The following is a 21,723-nucleotide window of genomic DNA, read 5'->3' on the forward strand; positions in this document are numbered from 1 at the left end:
CTGCTTTCACCAGCTAGTTGCTAACTATGTCCGTCTGCAGTTTGGTGCTGAGCAGGTAGTTTACAGTGTGAGCCTGAACCCTCAGGAACTAAATTGGTGTCACCTGGTAAGTGCGAGAGGTTGCATGGTATAAATAGGAAAGGGACAGCATTTTGTCACGTTACCGTTACGTTATGACGCCATAACATGCTTTCTCCTTGTAAACCCGTTCACAACGCTATGAATTGTGGGTCCTTTGCGCTGGCAAAGTCTGCAGATATGGGGACTTACAGAGAGTATGCCTAAAGAGCTCAAAATGTCTGCGAGAGCCCTCATGCACTTGACGCGTTGACAGTAGGTCTGCCCTTAGCCCTCACAGCCCCAAAGTCTGATTGGATTGGGCCAAAGACTTTTTAGCGAAACTGCAATCAGGTGAAAATTCTCTGTGGGTTTTTGTCACCATGAGCGTAATTTTAACCAAAAATATTGCTCCGCATAGCTTTAAGTATGTTGATTGCTTGTATACTAAGTAGAAAAACTAAACTATAAAAGGTAAGTATGAAGTTTAGAACTGGAACACAGCAGGGTGGAAGTTAACCAGGCTTTAACCCTGTTGCTCTTGTTCAGAGAGAACACACACAGTATAGTATAGTATAGTATAATAGTATAATACCTGTGACAGCCTTCACTATAGTTATTTTTGTTAGTTATGATCATGCACTCACAGAGAAACCTCCTGATAAATTGGCGGCTCCACCCTGACTAAGTGCTGCTTGATAAAAAGATGCACTTAGAAGTCCTCAAACAGGTTTAGGTGTGTGAGATGTGAGGAGAAAAGGATCTTTGTAAAAAGCTGTGTAACCGTATACTTTGGTTACTTTGAGCTGGCCTCAGATGAAATGCAGTCTTCCAAAAAATAATAAAACAAAAAGACACAATCACGTGGAAAACCAGGGCATTTAGTAGTGGAGTGTACATGTACATAGCAAATGATTAGTATCTTTTCTTTTATGTGATTGAATTTTGTAATACAAAAACCTGAGATGCTTTAACATTTGTAAGCACACAGGAACACATATTTAGACACTTGCATACAAACACACCAAGCTGCATCTCGGGTTGAAAGAATTCAGTGTGTTGAATACAGTAAATGACTCAGAGCTGACAGATTGTCTCAACAGCAGAGGTTTCCTGTTTGAAGTTTCAGACAACAGTGCGTTTTGAAGTATTTTATTGATCTGTACTTCTCCTCACTAGAAAGGCACAGCTACTGTATTAACTTTTCTGCTGAAAAAGGCATTTATTCCCCTTCTACACAGAGATCAACGTGTTATCAAAGGTGAAAAAACAGGATGTGAAATGGACCGGATTCATTGTGCCTTCTGCGCGCTACTGAAACTAAAGTTTAAAATGTATCAGGAAACACAATCGTGCAAGACCAGAAATACAGATGAGAAATCAAAAATAGTGCACCATTGACCTCCAAATATGAGCACCACCATCCAAGATCTCACATCATTTAGCTTTGTCATATTCAACTTATACAATAGGAAAAAAAAGACTTTGTCATGAACACATTTCTTCACCCGTCCCTTCATCTCACTTTCTTGTCACACTTTTTTCTTTGGAAACACTTCATCTTTGTATTACTTACTTATTACATGCAAGTGTGATCAACAACGTGTTGTTATAGGATCTTTGTTCGAGCTCGTTTTATATTAATAATGACATTCTTTGGCTATTGCAGCCTTGTTGCATCTGACACAGGAGCATGAAACACACGAGTGAAGACACTCACAGACATTCAAAAACACAAACATACTCACAAGTAGAGGTGCAAATGTATCTGTTTTGTTTTTACAGTAGAGGCCAAGTGGGACAGTGCTAACTTTGGGGATTGTTGTTCAAATCACAAGTTTATTTATATTTGTTAGAGAGCGGGAAGTGGGCACATGTGCTGTTTTGGGATAATACTCAAAATAAAAGGTGCCATCCTTTATTCTCTTTTAACCTCATCCCCATTTTTGTTATATTTGCATTCTTCTCCTCTCTGTTTTAAGTCAAACTACCCCTGTATTCCCTCTTTTTATTAAAACATTCTGTAGCCGGGAAGAGGATAAAGGTCGAGGTGGGGAGTCATTTTAACGTCTCACTTCCTGGGCCTTCCACAAACGGCTCCTCCTCCGGTCGACCTTACCATTTGGAACAGTATTAGGTGCAGTTATGAACCCTGTGGAAGAACCAAAGGGTGGGGAGGGGAGTCCACAGTCCTGTTCGCCAGCCTCTCTCTGTCTTCTACCTTTGCTGTTGCTGTGACTGTGTGTCTTTCAGAGGGTGGCAGGAGTGTTTGTTCATCAGGGGTGGTGTGTATGGCGAGGCTGGTGAGGATGTTCTGAAGGCGTGCGACGGTGCTCACTAGCTGCTTCTTCTCCTCCTCCAGCGTAGAAACTTGCTCCATCAGCTGGACCTCCGACTGGGAGAAAGCCTCCACTCGGCTCTCCAGGCTGCAGACGCGAGCTTGTGACACCTGAGGGAGAAAGTGATGGTTGAAATGAAGTAAAAGAGAATAATATTAATAATAATAAACTTTATCTATATAGCTCATTTCAAAACAAGCTTTAAAAGACAAAACATTTAAATAAGACAAATAAAAAAACTCATTTTAAAATGTCTAAACGTTATACAACATTGAGCAAAGTAAAGTAAATAATCTAAATAATCAATGAAATAAAAGTAAAGAGAATGCATTCGTATATAAACAGGTTTTAAGAAGCGACTTAACAGATACGAAGGAATTCAGGCCACAAACCCTGTGAAAGCAAGTCATAGAAATATGCTTATAATAGGGATTTAAAAGACGATAAGGAGCTCGCCAATCTGATCTCCTCGGGGAGGTTGTTCCAGGGAGCAGGAGCACTAACAGAAAAGGCCCGGTCACCCTTTGTTCCCAGAAAGCGGAAACATCTGGGTCTGAAAAATGAAGCCAACGAGGAGTTCCTCGAATGGCCACTTCAGGCTGGCTCCAAAAGCCAGTCCATATTTCATATAGTCTATGGTCCTCAGCCTAGATTGCGGATTGGCTAGTAAAATATGCCTGATGACAAGGCACGCACGGTATCAAAAGAAGGTAAGTGTTCTTTGTGTGTGTGTGTGTGTGTGTGTGTGTGTGTGTGTGTGTGTGTGTGTGTGTGTGTGTGTCTGTGTTTTTGCTAGATAAGTGATGAACAAAAAGACCTTTATTAGTTTTGAACCTGTTTCAGATGCATTGCGAGTCAAGAGCCTCCAGCACAGTTTCCCTGTTATTTGCATATAATGACTGTGTACCTGCAGCTCCTCAAGTAGGTCTAGGTTCTGCTGACGTAGGCTCTGATTGGTCCTCTCCAGCTGTGCGGCTCGCTGGTGTTGGTTGAGGGTCGGGGGCGTGTCAAGCAGCTCGTCCTGCAAGACATGGTATTCCACCTCGTAGGCCTGTAGCTGCTTGGACACGTCCATCTGACAAACCTAAACAACACAGAAAGTGTTTACAACGGGCAGCAACCATTTGAAAAGCCTGACATTTATCCTTGTCTGAAAGTGTTTGTCAGGGTTTTAGCTTCCAGCCAAATGCGTTGGTGTCAGTCATGCAATATTAAAGGCCTTTTATTATACTCAGGGCTCGTAGTTCTTGAATTTTTCTTTCGTGTTTTGCATTTGTCGTGGCCCTGGTCTCCAGATACCATTGTTCGTTGTTCATTTACGTTTTGTCAGGATACTTTTTGTTTATAAAGCAAAGACAGAAACCAGAATTGTACTTTTATTTTGGTTTAGAGAGATCATTTAAACCACTTTATTTGGAAATGAAAGTCAACACGAGCGCACAAGAAACGCTTCCTTGTTGCACAACTACGGCAAGCACAAAGGGCCAAAGCCAACATGCAGGTAGTAATTATAAGGTAGTGGGGTAAGCAGTTAATCCAAATAACAGATAACTAACCAGGAGGTTTGTTTAAAACTTGTATTATCGTCTGACTGCATTTATTTACTCGTCCGACTTCCCCATAGCAATGTCACCGTGCTCTCATATTTCAGCAACCTTAATTGGAGAGTACAATGTTATCATCACTGATAGGAATGGTGGACAAAACTATCCCTGGTTTCCTTTTCATGTCACAAATAACACATATTTAGCAGATTGTTGTCCTCTACCTACAAATTCTATGTGACTGCGTAATAGAAAATAAACACGTTTTACATAAGCGGCTCCAAACATCCTGTCTCTCTCTCTCTGTGAGTCACACCTCAGTTAACATATAGACAAACTGACGCGGATAAGTGGCACTAGAGGGAAAGTACCGGCAAGCTAGAGAATGACTTCCTTTTGCAGTCTCATGCAATCCTAAATGATATGGTATAGGCATACTTTCTAAACTATAGAGTACCTTGATAACACCTCTCTACAACTCTTTGACTCATCACAAACGCATGTCAAGACTACTGGCAGCTTTACTGTACATGGAGTAAATGCTCCATCTTGACATCAGTTTACATAACACTGACTCATAAAAACAATATTACACAAGGACATCTGATCATGACTGTTTGGTTGGTTTCTTTTCATGTTTTTCCACCATAAAGTGTGACTGAATGTTCCATTACTCCAGGCACACTTTTGTAAGGAGAGGGTGTGGTTCACATTGATAGCGTTTGTCACTCAAGCGGAATATCATACTTTTTAAGTTTGTCATATAGCAATTATACTGTCACTTTATCACCATGAGCTGTAAAATCACATCTGTTTAGTGAACTGAGGGAAGTTTAATAGTCTCTTGAGCACATTAGAGATGTTGTCAAGTTACTGTATACTAGAGAGACATACCAGAGACTAAAAGTTAGAATATTTCAGTCTATGCTGCTTCAATATTACGGACTTATAATAAGTAAATGACTCAATAAACACATAAAATAATAAAGAATGTAGAAAATAGAGTTAAATTACCCCCATCAAAGCAACCCTCCCTTATTTACATATGGGTGTAAAAATACAGAAATAAATGTTATAAGAAATATTTAAATAGGAAAATCAGTGAATACAAAAAATAAGTAATTTGTCAAATAATTAAGTTGTATGTATGTATTTATTTTCTCATTAACCTGCACATTTATTTGATAATTAGGGATTTTATTTCTATATTTTGTTCTTTATTATTTTATTTATTGACTCATTTTATTAATTAATTTACTTCCATAAAATTAGGTGACTATCCTTTTTATCTTTAGCTGAAAATAGTCTCCAACAAATCCACCATTTACACCCGTTTGATTAGCATGCAGTAACTGCACTGTGCAGTTTTACGTTGAGACAGACCAACACATTGTTGGTTTTGGTATTTTCATGGGATTTGGTGACAATATGAAACATATAAAAGTAATGCTTTCCCAGAATATTACCAACAATAGGATGAAATGCAATTCAAACACTTTACTATAATCCCTAATATGTCAATTAATAAGATCAGGACCATAACAACTTTGCTTTCCAGTTAGGAAGACTAGAGATTAAAGACAAAGTTACACATTACTGATTGTTTCTTATTCTAACCTGGTTGATGGTTTTCTCCATCTGTACCAGGCCCAGGTTGGGCAGCGTGGTCTTGATGAAGTCCACTATGGACTCCAGGCTCTCATGCTGCAAGATCAGAGGCTTATGGCTCCCCAGCAGGCTCATGGTCACCTTAAAGATGACCTCCGACCCCTGCAGGAACAACATATCTGACAAGAGGACAAAGAGGGTCAAAAGGTTGATAAATAACCGGTTGGAAAAGTCCTGACGTTTAAAAAGTTATGCAACAGTAAAATATATAATGACTCACAGCACACCATACTGTGTTCATAGGTGACTTGAAGTTTTTTGTTGATGCTTTGACGTCAATAAAAAGGTTTAAGCAAACATAAATATAGGCCAGAGACTGAGTAGGTGTGTGTACTTTGTATCAGGGTGGAGTAAGGATTAGGCAAGATTGCATGAGATCATACAACAGATTAAGGAGTGGGAGTGGAGTTGTGGAGCCCCACATACTACATATACGTATGATATCAAAGACTTCACAGTGCTATGATGATGCCCTCTCACTGTAACACACAAGCACACATACGCACACACACACCCACCCACAGTGTTATGCTCAGATGAGCATGAGGAGCCAGTGAGTCTGGTTCACTAACTGAACACCATGAAAGAAATTAGGCATGAAAACAATGGCAAGAAAGGATACCAAGGGGCTGTGGGTGTGATGGTATTTACACAAATGATAAAAAGTCACTTCAGGAGTACCAGAAAAAACAAAGACTTTATCTCAAGCGTGCACGTGCCTCAATGTTAGAGACACCTATTCCAAAGAATCGTTATCGTAACATTCCCGTTTATACTTGAACAATATAAAATGCCACTTCCTTCTTCTTTGCCTTACTGCCAAACTTGTTAGATTTATTGCATGTATATTGCTTTCTACAACTTTTATATGCTGTTTTCCCATCAACCTCCTCTCCATCATTGTGGGTATAAAATCTAATTAGAAAAGGTTGACTGGGGAGTGGAAACAATCCCCCCGCCAACATCCTGCTTCTGTCCTACATCTATACTGCCAAGCTTCTCTCAGGGAGAAAGAAACAGTGTGGTGACTAAGTAAAACAAGAGTGTGGTCTATGAGTGCAGGTACATACGCAGCTCTCAAAGCTTACCGAAGACTCTGGCCACAAAGCCGAGGGGGAAGTGTGAGGCGAAGGCGGTGAGAAACCAGGGGGTGGCGTATAAGCTGGGGCCGATCTCCTGCTGCTCCAGGTGGCTGTAAAGATCCCTGTGGTAGTCGTGGAGCAGCCGCGACAACTGGTACATCTGAATCTGACATGAACAAAATAACAGTCATGCATGAGGTTATTCTGCACAGACTGAGGGGCCAATACACAGCAACAGTTCCCTTTTCAGTACCGTTGCTCTCTCTCACAAAGTGAATCAAAGAATGTAAAGTAGGGATGCATCATTTTAATGTTTGAATGGTGCTGACCAATCAAAATGTTGCTAAAAGTTCTGTATGTGAAAACGTTTAAATAAAAAGCAGCAGCAGTATTGAATAACTAAGTCATGTTGTGGCCTATCTGCTTCTTCCTTTAGGGGAATACAATATTTCATAGCTCGAACATGATGTTTTTTGAGAAGGCGCGGTTAACCAAAGTGCATCAGTACAAATGTATGATTAACATCTTAGGTGTTTAAGAGAGGGCAAATGATGGTATGGGATAAATATTGCCAGATTTGGCAGTACTCATGGCAGCAGTTTACGTATCGAGCCATTCATAAAGTAAACATAAGAACTGTCGGGTAAATAATTCAAGCCCGATCATGTACAGTACTTACTTGTAGTGATGCCGTAGTTCTATAAAAAGGGTGAACTCTGATGTTAAATCATAATTCAAAACATACACCATGGCACCAGACTCCAGTTAACTCTTTGCATCAATTATAACTCCAGTAACATCTCAACCAAAGCAATGGTGTCACTTTGTTAAAACATGACAATGGAATGGTGGTAATTCTGAAAGGAGGGATGAGATGCGTCAAATTGAATATATAAAGTATATATAATGTGAGATGAATAGACCGATTGATGAATGGACGAGTCCCCTCTTTGATGTAATTTAAGCACGTGAGTAACAGAGAGAAATGATCCAGTTTAAGGTGTGTAGAAGACAGTGACATATCCTGTAAATGTGTGACATACATGTGGGACAAAGAGACTGTGTGTGAGAGTGTGTGTGTGCATTTTACCTGCAGGATAATCATGTCAGGCCTGTACTGTTTGCGGAGCCCCACGTCATACATTAGAAATTTGAGCATGTTGAAGGCGTCCTCTTCCCCCATGTGTAACAGCAGCACTCCCGCAATGAAGGACAGGCCCTGGCAGTAACCCACCTACAATAACAACAATAACAAACTTGACGTCTCCAACGACGAGGAAAGGGAAGAAGGCTTAAGCCTAAAAGACAGTTGCATTTAGTCCATCATAGAAGGAGGGGGAGGAAGACACAGGAAAAGGAAAGCGAGAGAAAGAATACTATACGGAGAATTAAACAATACCTCAGGGTCCAGCAGTGAGTAGGCTTTCAGTAAGTTATACAGAGACAGCTGTCCTGCCCCCAGCTGTGCTTGGAAATATGGATGAGTGGGAAAAGTGCGACCTGTGAAAAAAAGAGCGGGTTATTATCTGTAGTGTAACGGAATCTGCACGGTTTATATTTAGTATGAAACGCCAGACAACTTATCTTTTTGATGTCTGAGATCCACCTGATAAAACAGATTTAATAGATTTGATTTATTGGATTTTGTCTGACTCCAGGAAAGAATCTGAGAGAACTACCTACAGCAGACCAAAGCCTCTGGGTGTTTACTTGTGTTTGAAAGAAGCGTTCGAATTCTAAACTTTACACTGTGCATGAGCATGTGTCGACCCATTCCTAGTCGTTACGCTTACAAACATGTTCCCGATAACACCCGCCTTTCGGCAAAGACAACATATGTGGCGGCGGACGACAAAGTGCCTTTCAGACATGACAAAATAATGACCTGGGATCTGTCAAAGAACATTCTTAACATGGTCGGGTTAGTAATTTGGCAGGTGTGCATGTGTGTGTTTTAGGGCTGAGGGCTGAGGACTTGCACTGTGTGACAGTGAGGCTTTGGAGAAGACAATGAGGATCGGCCTGAGTGTGTATGTGCAGAATATGCTTAGGGGGGGTTTTATGTTTGTGAGCATAATGCCACGACTCCCTCCCTGCCTGAAGGAAAGCAGGTGTGGGGATATACTGAAAGGTGTTAAGAGTGCTGAGTTTTACAATTCTAAATGATTAATCTTGCCACATTTATGTTATACAAATAAGACCCGTACATCAGCATCTGCATGTTGGATAGACGGCCTTCAGTTGCCATGCTTCTTCTAACTGCAAACCCCTTTGCTGCTGCTTCAGTATCGTAAACACCAAGTGCTTTTATCCTACAGCACATAACACCTATGGGCATGTTAGCAAACCGTCACTGTGTATGTTGTTACCTCCATCCCCACCCTGTTTGATGTAGAGTGAATAACACCATAGTCAGATGAAAGACGAGACGAGAGCAAAAACAGGGGACGTTAAGTGCTACAGGGGTGGATGAGTATCTTTGTGCATGTGGGTGGGGTGTAGATACTGTGTGTGGTGTATGTGTGAGTGTTTTTACACTTTTTTGTGTAATATATCTGCAGAATCTACCAAATTAAATGTAAGGAAATTTAAAACCTTTTTCACAACACGATCTACAATTATTTAATGAGTGTAGACATTTAATGACATCTGTATATAACTCTAGTAATGGACAAATATACAAAATGTAAGGATGATTTAACCAATTTAATTACACAAAACAGTGTTTAACTAGTGTTACTGTCAAGAAAATGTAAGACTTATTAAGACCTTGTAAGGCCTTATACACAAATATTAATTGTCACGTCATTTTTTAAGCTTCCGGCATGAGACTCGCTTTGGAGTTTGCTTCCTTCGCGGTTTTCTCTCACACACACACACACACACACACACACACACACACACACACACACACACACACTCTCCTGGGTGAGAGTGTGTGTGTGTGTGGCATATGCGCATGGATGGGGCAAGTGTTTTTATATCTGGAAGCAAGCAGGCAATAGGTAAAGAGCCTAGAGAGAGCGAAAGAAGTGAAGCGCAATGGAAGATGCCAGACGGTCAAACCAGGATGTAAGAACTGACTTCAAAATAAAAAGGGACCTTTTGGTTTCACATTCAATAAGTCAGTCTATCAATAACAAACAAATAAAACTAAAATCAATAAATATTAAATAATAAATGAAATTAATGATTAAAAATAAATGTGTATTTGAATCAAATAGTTGTTTTAGAAGAATAGGAAAATATTGAGAAATATATTGTACATCACAGCGTAGCCTAGAAATATAGATCTTCTAAATCTTTTAAAGTCTTATTGCCCAGACTTAGTTTGTACACAGATTACATACATTTGCATTCTTTCTATAAAGCAGAATAGCTCCAAAACTATGCAACAAAAAATGTGTGTAAGTGAATATGAATATTTTCTACATGTGTCTGCGTTACCCAAGTCTATGAGGATGGCGTGTTGCTGCGAGGTGAGCTGTTTCAGCAGCTCTTTGTATGGAGAGTGATTGGCCGGGGGTCGTGACGGAACCGCCTGCCTGAGCAGGTATTGTTCAGACAGAAACTTCCAAATCTCGCCTCGATGTTGCCTTGGTACACCTATCAGAGATGACGAGAGATTAAGGAGGATGAGGGCGGGGCAAAGGTGGAATGAGGAGGAACAGTAGTATGAAAATCACAAGGACATTTTAAGTCAGAACTTGTTCCTCAGCCTTACCTTGCTTGTAAAAAATACCGTCAGCCAAGAAATTAGCCTGACTGAGTGACAGAGAGATTGCGTGCGTGGTTTCTATTTAGTTCTCCTTTCTTCCGCTCTGTAGGTGTGTGCGCACGTGTGTGTGTGTGTGTGTGTCAGCTGCGAAGCCCCGCCCTTCGCAAAACGGAGCGAAGGAGAGAATGTGAATATGCAAAGTAGACAGTACAAACTGAAACGTGCACATAAATTAGATCAATAGCATAAGCGTTTCGTTTATTTAATAAAAGAGCACCTGTCAATGTGAAAAGTGAGTTGTGAATAAAAAATATATTTATATTTATATTATATTCTTCATTACTAATTGGTGTTTGCATAAATTAAACAACAGACATATAATGTGTTTTACTCAAATAAAGAGCCCGAGGACAACAATGAAACTAAACATTTAAAGATCACAGGGGGAGGCTGTTCGAACATGCTATATACCTGTGTGATCACCGTTTTAACGTGTTTGCATTACCTTCATCATCTAGCTCTTGAGGCTACTTTAGCCTTTCTGTGTGTGCATGCATGTTCTGAACTTTAGCCCCCACCCCCTGTTACGTTTGAGGCTGAGCACAAGGGAGATAACCTCCCTGTCCTCTGTGCAGAACATGCTGACACTAGAATATGGACAGAACAGAAAGCCTCGACATGGAGAAAAAGACACTGGAGGGTGTGTGTGTGTGTGTGTGCGCACAAATGGTGTGTTAAAAACACCTGGTCGTTTTTTAAAAGAACAAACATTTCCAATATGCACTGATCTATGCATTTGTGGAGCCAAATACATACCTTGTGCAACAGCAGCATGTATGATCTCTTTGTCAAATTTGACAGTTGCCCTTGCAGGAGTTCCCAGCATCTTCTCCCAGACCAGAGTGACCTCCTTCAGGCATGGAGTGATTTCTTCGTAGTCCAGCTTCAGACGTTTGTTCTGAAGATCGCTCTCTGAGGCTACACACATGAACACACAGACATTACACATTGTCAACAATGTGACAACCGTAGCACTCTTTGTGTTAGTCTTGTGATGTGTGTGTGTGTGGAGCTGTAGAAGAGAAAAGTTAACAACGTTTTTTGACCAAACATAGCCTCAAGTCTGAACTGAGGTCACAGAAAATCTCAGAGCCATATGATGAATCCAGCAGGATCCCAACAACCTGCTCATGTTCCCTCAGAGCTGCTTGGATTTTGGGTCAACACAAAAAGCTATTTTATTTATTTTTAAATGCAGCCCGAGAAGAACATTATACATATCTACAGTATTTTTTTATATATATATATATATATATATATATATATATATATATATATATCTATAGATATATCTATAGATATATAGATATATCTATAGATATATATCTGTATAGTTCAATGTTAAGTGACAATACATATTGTCTAAATGTTTTTAAATGGTACTTTCTTTATTAGATTTGACAGTCAGCTGTTGATGACGTGCAGGTGTTGATACAGCTACTAGACTGCTTCAATATATCTCACACTAATTCATAACGCACGTTAGACGTTATGATGCTCCGGACCTTTGCTTGCAGAACTTTAGTTGAATACCCCTGCTCTAGTTCATCAGAAAAGACGCTCAAAAATGCTCAGACTGGTTACTGACTGATTGTTTTTTTTCAAACCTGCTCTTACTGTTTTTTTGTCTTTAGGAAAACAAGTTGCGAACACAACATTGATATATCATCATCACCTTTTCAGTTGATGTGTCAAACTAGTTAGCAAACAGTTGCCCGTTTGTACATCCGGCAGTTACAGAGCAGAGTCTTTTGGAGTCGTGTTTCTGGCCACCTGGTGAATCTAAGTCCATTATTCACTTTCTTTTAACTTTGCCAACTCCTGAGGGAAATATTTGGCTCTTTAGCTGCTAAATGTTCCACTATGTTCACCAGACACACCAGTTTTTAGTTAGTACATGACCCACAAACAGAGAGTAAATCAAGGAATATTAGAGATCCTTTGGACATTATCACAACTCATCACCCTGCTGTGTTGAAATAAGACAATCGTTTGTTATGCGCAATCAAATGTGTGACTTTCTAACAGAAAGACACAAACTGTGAATTCAATTGCAACATGTTGACACCAGTGATCAAAGAAGGTGAGGGCACACCCAGCGCCCCTCATCTGTTCCTCTGTTTCTGACAACACCCTTCCTCTCTTTCCTCTCTTATAACCCAGAGCTCATCTTTTCTTCTCTTTAACTGTTCTGCCCACACTCAACTCTTTCTTCTCATTCAAGACCACATTCGTCTCTTCCATCAACCACACTGTCCCTTTTCTCCCCCTTTCCCCCTGTGGACTTCCTCTCCCTTTCCGCTCATGTGTGGTGTCCCCCCAGTGACCAGCTGCACCTTGGCCGAGCTGGGAACAATGACATCATCACTATGGGACAGGAAAGAAACAGCAGTCCGTTTCCTGTTACAACCTGTACTGACACCTTGCAGGAAACGCCCAGGAGGCAGAATTAGGCAACAGGGAGAATGCATCTATTTGCATCTAGGCGTGAGATTCTGTCGGTATCTCACAATTAAACATTTCGAACATTCAAAATGGATTTTGGATTTACCTACGTAAATACCTACGTGAATACCTACGTGAATACCTACGTGAATACCTACGTGAATACCTACGTAAATACCTACGTAAATACCTACGTGAATACCTACGTAAATACCTACGTGAATACCTACGTGAATACCTACGTAAATACCTACGTGAATACCTACGTAAATACCTACGTGAATACCTACGTGAATACCTACGTGACTACGTTAGAGGTACGTTAGATATAGGCTACGTCGGCTGACGGTGAACCCTACAGCCAGTGTATTGATAACGAGTGGATACCCTATTCCTACCCTATGTTAAGATGATGCCTGACGACGGAGTAACTTATTAAACGTGTTTCTACAGTACAGCTAGCGTTCAGCATGTTAGTCGTTCTCCAGCATCAGCATGACGTGAACCAGATGGCACTTTTCCAGCTCCGTTGGCCAGGCGCTCTGATACGTTTTAAATAAGTAAGTGATACGCTATCAATGTTTGACACACGTATAATAATTTGTTATGTATGCGTCAGCTACAACACCGCTGTGGAAAAGTTGGACGTAGTAGTCATATACGCCTACATACGTTTCTGCCATACGGCACTGTGTGACAGGGCCGTATGTCTGGATAATAAAAGAAGAACACTTGCACGGAGCAGATAGCTGACACACCCAGAGTAAGAATAGATGCCGCTAGAGGGTCCGCAGCTCTGCTGTCTGTCTTATCAGCTGTCTGGAGCAGGCAGAGTCTGCAGCCCAGCGAGCGCTCAATTTCTCCACTCTCCAACCTCCCCCCCCCCGCTCTCTCATTCTGTCACTGGAACACTCCGCCCATGATAACACACATTGGATAGGATACCCCACCCTTAAGCTGACAAAGATACACACAATGATAGAGGCATGACAGCACACACACACATAGACAGCGAGTTGAACCCCACCCAGACAAATAACGGATAGAAAGGTGGAGTACACACTGCAGGAAGACTAAAACACAATTAAAGACGCCCAAGAAAGCAGCCACAAGCTGCAGATGTGTATGTCGCTGTGCATAATGTGTGTGTGAAGTCACTGCCCGGACTTGTTTTTCTTTCATCAATATTGATCCACATTCTTTCCATCCACACCCTGTTATGAAGCGATGATGATCTGTGTGATGGATGAAGTGTGTGTGTGTGTGTGTGAATTAATGGTTTGTATGGTAGTTAGGGGTGTGTATCACAGCTAGGTGTGTTGATATGTGCCAACTGGGTCAGGAAAGAGGCGGTGCCCTTGGCACACCCTTACATACACCTACCAGCAAAAGAAAAGGGACACCTATATATTATATAACCTGTTGATTTGTGTTGGGTCTAAATATTTGAAAAAACTAACAGGTACGCTCTCCATTACCTGACCCGAGTGTGTGAACACATGTTGCCAGAGATGGATTAAAGGAAGACTTGTTTGTCTCGCTATTTAGCTTTTAGAGAAAGCAACTCATCATGTAATTCAACAGTGTAAGTAAGTGATGCCAACGTGGCTTAATGAAACATTACTAGCTGCTGTTCTTGTCATCATGCAGAACACAATATAAAGAATATATACTTATTTAAATATTTAAAGTGACTCCATTTAAGTATCTAGCTGCCGTTCTTGGCTTCAAAACCTGACAGACATTAAAGTCTTTCATTCACAGGACACACTGGCTGTTACATGCATCATGGGAGAGTCACTTCAGCTCAACACTGTGTTGCTAATTATAACATTAGGAGAGATTTTACCGCTCATTGTAGTGAATCTTATTTTCACTTGTCTGTTTAGTATATGTTTGAAGATGGGTGCACAAATATAAGATTTTTTTTTTAAATAAATTGCAAATAAAAACATGTAGGCTCTTTGTATATGTGTGTTTCAATTCCCTTCATCCATCCAACTCACCCTGTAGTTTCTGGTTCTCCCTCTCCATCCTCTGCAGCAGTATCTGCTGCAGGATGGCCTTCCTCCAGAGCTCCCTCAGGTCCTCTTTGCTCCTTTTCTTCCTCTCCTCAGTGACCACCCTTATGGACAAGTCCCCACTTCCTCCAACTACCTGGCCCACGCACACTCGACCCCCTTCTAGACAGGGATCCCCCCGCTCTGAAAGACATATTATTATTATTATTATTATTATTAGAGTATTAAAGATGCAGTAAACAAATAACAAGAGAGATAACACTATATTACAGTCTTATATTATCAAATATTAGAAGTTTTAATCATAATATTTATACAGGAAGTGCGAAACAGCAGAGCTTTCTGGGGAGATAGTTTTTATTTATTTTTTTACTTCAATTTGCAACCATTCATCGGACACGGCAAAATAAAATGAAAAATGTTAAACATAGATATATTTAACACAGTCGGATGCAAAGCACACAGTAAAAAAAAAATGTTTGTGTGACTCCACCCCAAAGTACAGGGTGGATCCCAAACCTCAAAATACCCTGTGTTGTTTAGAGGAAGGACATAACTGCTTTCCAGATAACACTTCTCTTTCAGTTTGTAGGAACATCACAATTCAGTTTGATTACACGCACATGCAGGTATGTCAATCATCTTTCCAAAGAGTCTTCTTAGGAAATTTGGCAAGCTAGGGCACACACACACACACACACACACACACACACACTCTCTGAAGAGACTCATGTATTTGTTCGAGATACACGGTCTCCTACACTCCTTCAACAGAACAAGGCTGAAGAAGAGTTTGCTTTTAGGTGTGAAAAGTGCGTGCGTGCAAGCACACACACAGACTTAGCCTTCTTGTGGAGATTCCCCGCTACATTAAATCCCTAGCCCCTTACTCTATCCTTGTGTCACGATCCACTCCCTTCGCAAACACTCAAATTTCACCAAAATCATGTCCCAGAACACACACACATCATGTAGTGGGTCAACAAGGCTGGTGCTTTCCTCTGGCGCTGCCTGTGTGTGGACTGTCAACATGACCTTGAGACACTGCAATCACTACACACCACACCACACACACACACACACACACACACACACACACACACACACACAAATTCGACACACCCATGACCTCATGTATGTAAGCACACACATAAATACACGCCCAACTTAACCCAATTTAGCACTACATTCAGCCAGCACAAAGCCCATCACACCGACCTGCTAAAAGCCCAGTTTTTCCTTCACTTAAATGGTAGTTGACTGTCAAAATAAACTTCAGGTGCAGATTGATTTAATAATGAGGAGCAATATGTGAGTTGATGTTTATCTGTTTAATGGGAAAGGGAGACTTAGTGCACAATGAAATGTCTAAACCTGTTAATCCTTATGAGTTCAATGGGAATGTGGATAAAAAGGTCACACATAATCTGTTGCTCCTGCAAGAAATACCATCTTTGTGGAAGGTCACAAAGGTGTAATTGAACTGTATGGAGATGTTTTTGGTTAGCGTGTGTGTAAAATATGGACATTTTAGACTTTGGCACCCCCCCAGTGGTCGCAGAAAGAATTCCTCGTCTATGGAGACATTCCAGACTTTATACTTGATGACATCACATGTTTAATTTAGAGTTTAAGCTCTCTAGTTTTTGAATTTGGGAGATAGTTGTTTTTGTTTATTTTGGGACTGTCTAAGAGCATAGAAATAACCTTTGAATTTCATATATGGCCGTAATATTTCTTTAAGGGAGTTTACAGTGACGAAAAGAGGCATAACAGTTGCTGTCTGAATTGTTTGTGCTTTACTTTACTGTCAATAAGGGAACGGTTCCTGAGAATTATGGAAATACAGACAACAATAGTCACCTCTCATTAACATCGACAAAGACATTTAACAAGATATTTCTGCAACTATATGAGAAACTGTGACCTTTATGACACTAACTCTTACACAGTATCAATAAAACCATATCAATGTTACAGGCTTCATAAATGACATATATATTGCAGGCAGATTGTATTCAACTGCATTATACTATAAAAGTGCTTCATTGTACAATTCCACAATGACAAATGGCCACTGTGTGACTATCTGTAAAATGATTGTTCGCATGATAGAAAGCAAAAGGGACGAACATCAACTAAGGTCCCTGATGATTGATGATGAAACTAGTCCTTTCCAATTAAAATCTTTCAGAAGGATTAATTTTACAGATTAAACAATTTGTCATTTAATTGATCAGTATCTCAAATATGTTTGAGAAACAGAATAGAACAGAATCAGAGAAGTGCAATAAAGAATTTCCTTTCTTTTGATAACTTAAAAGGTACATTTATGAACGTTTTTATATGTATTTCACTCAACTTAAACTTCATACAGGAGTTATAATGGCGCTACAGTGAGACCAACCCAACTATTGCAACTGTCAGCACTTGTTCTGTCATACATATTACACACACACACACACACACACACACACACACACACACACACACACACACAATGATACATATAATTATCAAAGCACAGAATTTGAAGACATTTTCTTTTACTGGCCCAAGGCATTCAAGCTTCTACTTCAATTATTTTAATTCCAGAACAGACTTCAGAGTCAAACATGAATATTGTGAAATAAAAGCTCAATTAATTACAGTGTAATAACAAGTTTCAAGTCTTAAATTTAGACACTCTAAGACGGTTACACACTTTGTCAAGAATGATATTTGTCTTCCTCGCCATACTATACGCTTTACATATTTTAATAAATGTTCCCTCAGCACAGGAAAATAAACTGCCACATTTCTTTTTGAGTAATTTGGACAAAATGTGCTTTATGCATTTCAAGACTGGGATTTCAAAAGGAAAGTAAATTAGCAGGGCGTACCGTACTGGTCAAAACTAGTGGTTGGGTTGGAACTTCTCAGTGAATAAAATCCAAAATGCTTGAATGGGCATGAATACTAGTGCATTGAGGATGACCTACAAAAACAATAATAGCAAACGTAAGTTTATAAACAGAGAAAGGGCTCAAAGTGATTAATTTTCTAATCACACATGTACCATCACGTTAAATGAAAGAGTGACACAGTGTGGAAAGGTTTCGTCACTGCACCACTGTCCACACGTCGGGACCTAGTTATGGCTTTTAAAAAATAGTGCAGGTAACGAGGCACATGTGAGGTGTCTTGCTCATGCTCTTATTTTGGTAGGATATTAAACATGCATGTTCACACATGTGTTCCGTGTCTTGACCTGGAACTGGACAACATGTTGAAGTTTACAACGGGAACATGCAAAGTGAGAAGATCTCTCATGCACACAGGCATGCGTACACTCACCAACTGCACAAAGCAAGTATTTTTGTTAGTTTGGCAAGTAATCTTAGAGATATGGTTACTCTTCGGTGACAGTAAGCACAATTGCTATGCAGTCTCTTAATTCTCTCTATAATTTTGCAAGATAAAAATAATATGAACATTCCAGGATTATTTTATTATTTTCAGGATGAAAAGCTCATCGTCAGTATGTAAGTAGAAAAGAAAATTCTACTAATATACAGTATTGGGGGGAAATAAGATGACATTTGCAAATGTATAATACCCCGATGTTTATCATTTGGAATAAATATGTTTTCTATAAAGCTCTTTATCGAAGTTCTTGTTGCTGATTACTGAAGTTACATTTTATATTTGATGCAGAATCTTTATAGGCTATAGGTCAATGCTACCTGTTAAAAGTTGTTCTAATTCTGCAGTTAGAAGCAAAGGTGGTATGTTTTCCTCTGAATATATTTCACTGTGATTGCAAACTAAAAAAGACACAACATAAAATTCCACAGGTTAATCTCGTGCTTTACTCTTTGAGACAACTTGTGGTACATCCCTCTTTCCTCAATATATTGTTTTTAGACCCTAAACATAATAGTGTATTTAAATGATAAGGCAGTATGATTGGCTTCATGGACAAATTGTAAAAATACTTTGTGGAGTACAGAATCATCCAGTTTTAATTAAAGCAAATTAAACTAAATCAAATTCGCCAGGTGATTTTCAACTTTCTTTAGGACTGATAAATAAGTAAGACATTGACAGACAATGTTAATGTCTTACAACAGGGGCCACTAGTTAGTCCTTATGGGGAATCTTGCACAGTTATATCTATTTGTGAGTGTGTCCATTCTCACCGTTGGTTTCTATGTTCTTCTGAGGTGTAGCGACCCGTAGGAAGATCTGCTGCCTCCATGAGTGGCGGTGGCTGCGCAGAGGACTTTCCCATACTCCACATGCTGCACTTGGTGTAGACAGAGCTGCTACATCCCTAAAATACAACACAAAAAAAGCACACACAGGAATGATTACATAATATGTCCTTGTAAACATCCAGCAGGTCGTAGTTTATACAATATACTGCATACACACACTTATTGTATACCAAACAATAGAGACGTAACATCAGTTTGAGTGATCTATGAAACAAAGAGCACATAGATATGCTGGACAGGTTAACATGGACATGACTATTTAGTGTACATGTGTGTGTACCTGCTCTTCGGCTCAGGACAATCATTCTCTTGGACAGGGGCCAGAAATGGAAATTTCAGAAAATTAGGGACAGAGGAAGAGGAGTGGAGACGAGCACGCAGACCACCCAGAGGTCTGAGATGGAGAGATGGAGGTGAAAAAAGGAGGCAGAAAACAGATGGAAAGAGAAACCCGTTCACACAGAGAGACACTTGGTTTTGTGCTGAAGTGAAAAAAGCTTGGATCTCTTTTCTAACTGTCAGCCAATGAATGACACGCTTTCTGTTTCTCTGTCTGAACGGGGCCTTACATAATAACATGGAAAACAGGGTCAAAATGAATAAGTGCAGGTAAAACTTAGAGAAGAGATACTGCATGAGTTGAAGTGAAAACCTATGCAGGATTCTCACCGTCTTTTATTGAGCCGAGCTCCAGCAGAAGGTGAGGAAGGATGATGAGGGAGGAGAGGAGAGGGAGATGAAGGGCAAGGAGGTACAGGAGGAAGGGTGGAGTCGGTTGGGACATGTCTGAGAAACAGTGCAAATGCAGAAAGAGGGAGCAAAGAAAGTCAAAGACACTGAAAAAAGTATGAAAACAAAAAGGGGGGGGGTGAAGAGAAACAGCAGGGAAAATTAAAGAAAGAAGTTTTTTGCTGGGAAACAGTTTTTATGAGTGGATATAGAGTTGTTGTTGATCATCACAAACTCCTTGGTTACAATATTATTAGAAACTGTAAATATAGTTTTGTTCTGGGTTGAACAGCAACATTACAACTATAGCTGACGGCATTTAATATAATGCTTCCATCTGACTCTCTTACACTACACATGCAGTAGTACTCTGTAACACCAGAAAACAGGCTTTGAAAATGAGTCGTCTTCCCCTTTAACTGTCGGCATCACATCACATGACTTAGTTGTTTGTTCAAAAATAATGTGACATTTAAATTTTGTTAAAGCTCAATTTTATGTCAATTGGTTTATTGTACAGACAAATAAGAGAAGAGGTAGAGGAAGCGCAGTTGATGGAGCGTCACTTCTTTTGACAGGAACTCAACTACTCGATGCATTAAGCTGGCAGAATACTTCAACATTAAGTTCTTTATAGATGATCTACGCTATCTTGTTTCTCGTTGACACGGATACACCGGCTGTCGTAGAGGAAACCCATGTCTGACACGCTCTACTGAACATGCGTTCAACCACCCGTGAGACTGCCGTCACAGGCTTATTCCTGATCGTCACCAGCACAGGGTGTAAAGTGTGCTTCAGTTGTTGACCCAGGAAGAGGATACAAGTTGTTAATACTACAAAGCCTGTGATGACAACAGGCAACAGATTAACTTTAAAACTGCAACCAATCCTTGAGACGTGCGACTACTTCACATACGAGACGCACTTTCTTGCGTACTGCATGTAACTAATATGCCACAATATATTGCAATGTCTAACATTGGAAATACTTGTGTCCAACAGTTGCATGTTCTGTATTTTACCTCTGCTTATGTGATCTATTCACTTTCTACTGAATAAAAAAAGAAGCAATAATTAAATATTCTATCATTTCCTGGTTTGTGTCGTCACAAAACTCACAATGAATACAACTGCTCATTTACTTTTCTACCTGTCCAAACAAACACAAACACAAACTCTCTCCTTACTTGCTCTGGTGTGGCGTGTCGGTGCTGACGGAGTAGTGTCGTACGAGCTTGGGCTTTGTAGATGCAGAAGGGTCCTGTGGTGTGTGAGTTAGTGGGTGCACCGGTGAGTACTCTGTTGAGGAAGGGGTGGGAGAGTGGCTGAAGGTGCTGGCCCGTCGGCGGAAGCCCTGAGGCTGAGAGTCACCGGGTAAAGAGGAGGAGGAGGGAGAGAAGGTGAGAGAGGAGTCGAGGCGCTTCAGGTCTCCTGTTGAGTTGTGGCACCTGAAGATGATGAGGAGAAATACACGGTGTCCACACAATATCTTGACCACGTACAGCTTCATGTAGTCCGAGGAGAAAACAAAGTGTGGTGTGAAATTAAGTTTAGAGTGTACCTAGGTTTCTAATTCATAAGAAGTCCAAGAAGGTTTGGGGATAATATAATATTCTGTTCTGACAATCGTGCTATGCGGGGATATGCGAGTTGGGTTTGGGTGGTTGACTAACGCTTATCTTTGCGGGTTGGGTGGTGCCGATTGGCTCTCATAATGGGTGGGCCGGATTGCGAGTATTAAAAAAACCCTGACCGGCGCATGAATTCTTGTTAGGCTTTAAGTGGAAACTTGTTTTGT

General features: G+C 40.3%; 1 protein-coding gene across 4 annotated transcripts in view; it reads right to left on the reverse strand.

Moving 5' to 3' along the window:
* Nucleotides 1-917: 917 nt before the first annotated feature.
* Nucleotides 918-21,723, reverse strand: part of tbc1d1 (TBC1 (tre-2/USP6, BUB2, cdc16) domain family, member 1) — a 46,381-nt gene continuing 25,575 nt past the window's right edge. For 2 of the 4 annotated variants that reach the window (XM_029432146.1, XM_029432170.1), the window contains 13 exons: nt 21,113-21,373; nt 19,863-19,979; nt 19,474-19,587; nt 19,116-19,249; nt 14,920-15,117; nt 11,225-11,386; nt 10,138-10,296; nt 8,090-8,190; nt 7,781-7,924; nt 6,697-6,856; nt 5,558-5,727; nt 3,304-3,480; nt 918-2,506 (listed from right to left, as the gene is read on the reverse strand). In XM_029432146.1, coding sequence (XP_029288006.1) covers nt 2,201-2,506; nt 3,304-3,480; nt 5,558-5,727; nt 6,697-6,856; nt 7,781-7,924; nt 8,090-8,190; nt 10,138-10,296; nt 11,225-11,386; nt 14,920-15,117; nt 19,116-19,249; nt 19,474-19,587; nt 19,863-19,979; nt 21,113-21,373 — 2,203 coding nt within the window. In that variant the 3' untranslated portion in view covers nt 918-2,200. The remainder of the gene's footprint in view (nt 2,507-3,303; nt 3,481-5,557; nt 5,728-6,696; nt 6,857-7,780; nt 7,925-8,089; nt 8,191-10,137; nt 10,297-11,224; nt 11,387-14,919; nt 15,118-19,115; nt 19,250-19,473; nt 19,588-19,862; nt 19,980-21,112; nt 21,374-21,723) is intronic. The other 2 variants (XM_029432155.1, XM_029432164.1) reach the window with 2 other exon arrangements.

This window comes from Cottoperca gobio, chromosome 1, assembly GCF_900634415.1.
Source record: "Cottoperca gobio chromosome 1, fCotGob3.1, whole genome shotgun sequence".
Taxonomy (NCBI): Eukaryota; Metazoa; Chordata; class Actinopteri; order Perciformes; family Bovichtidae; genus Cottoperca; species Cottoperca gobio.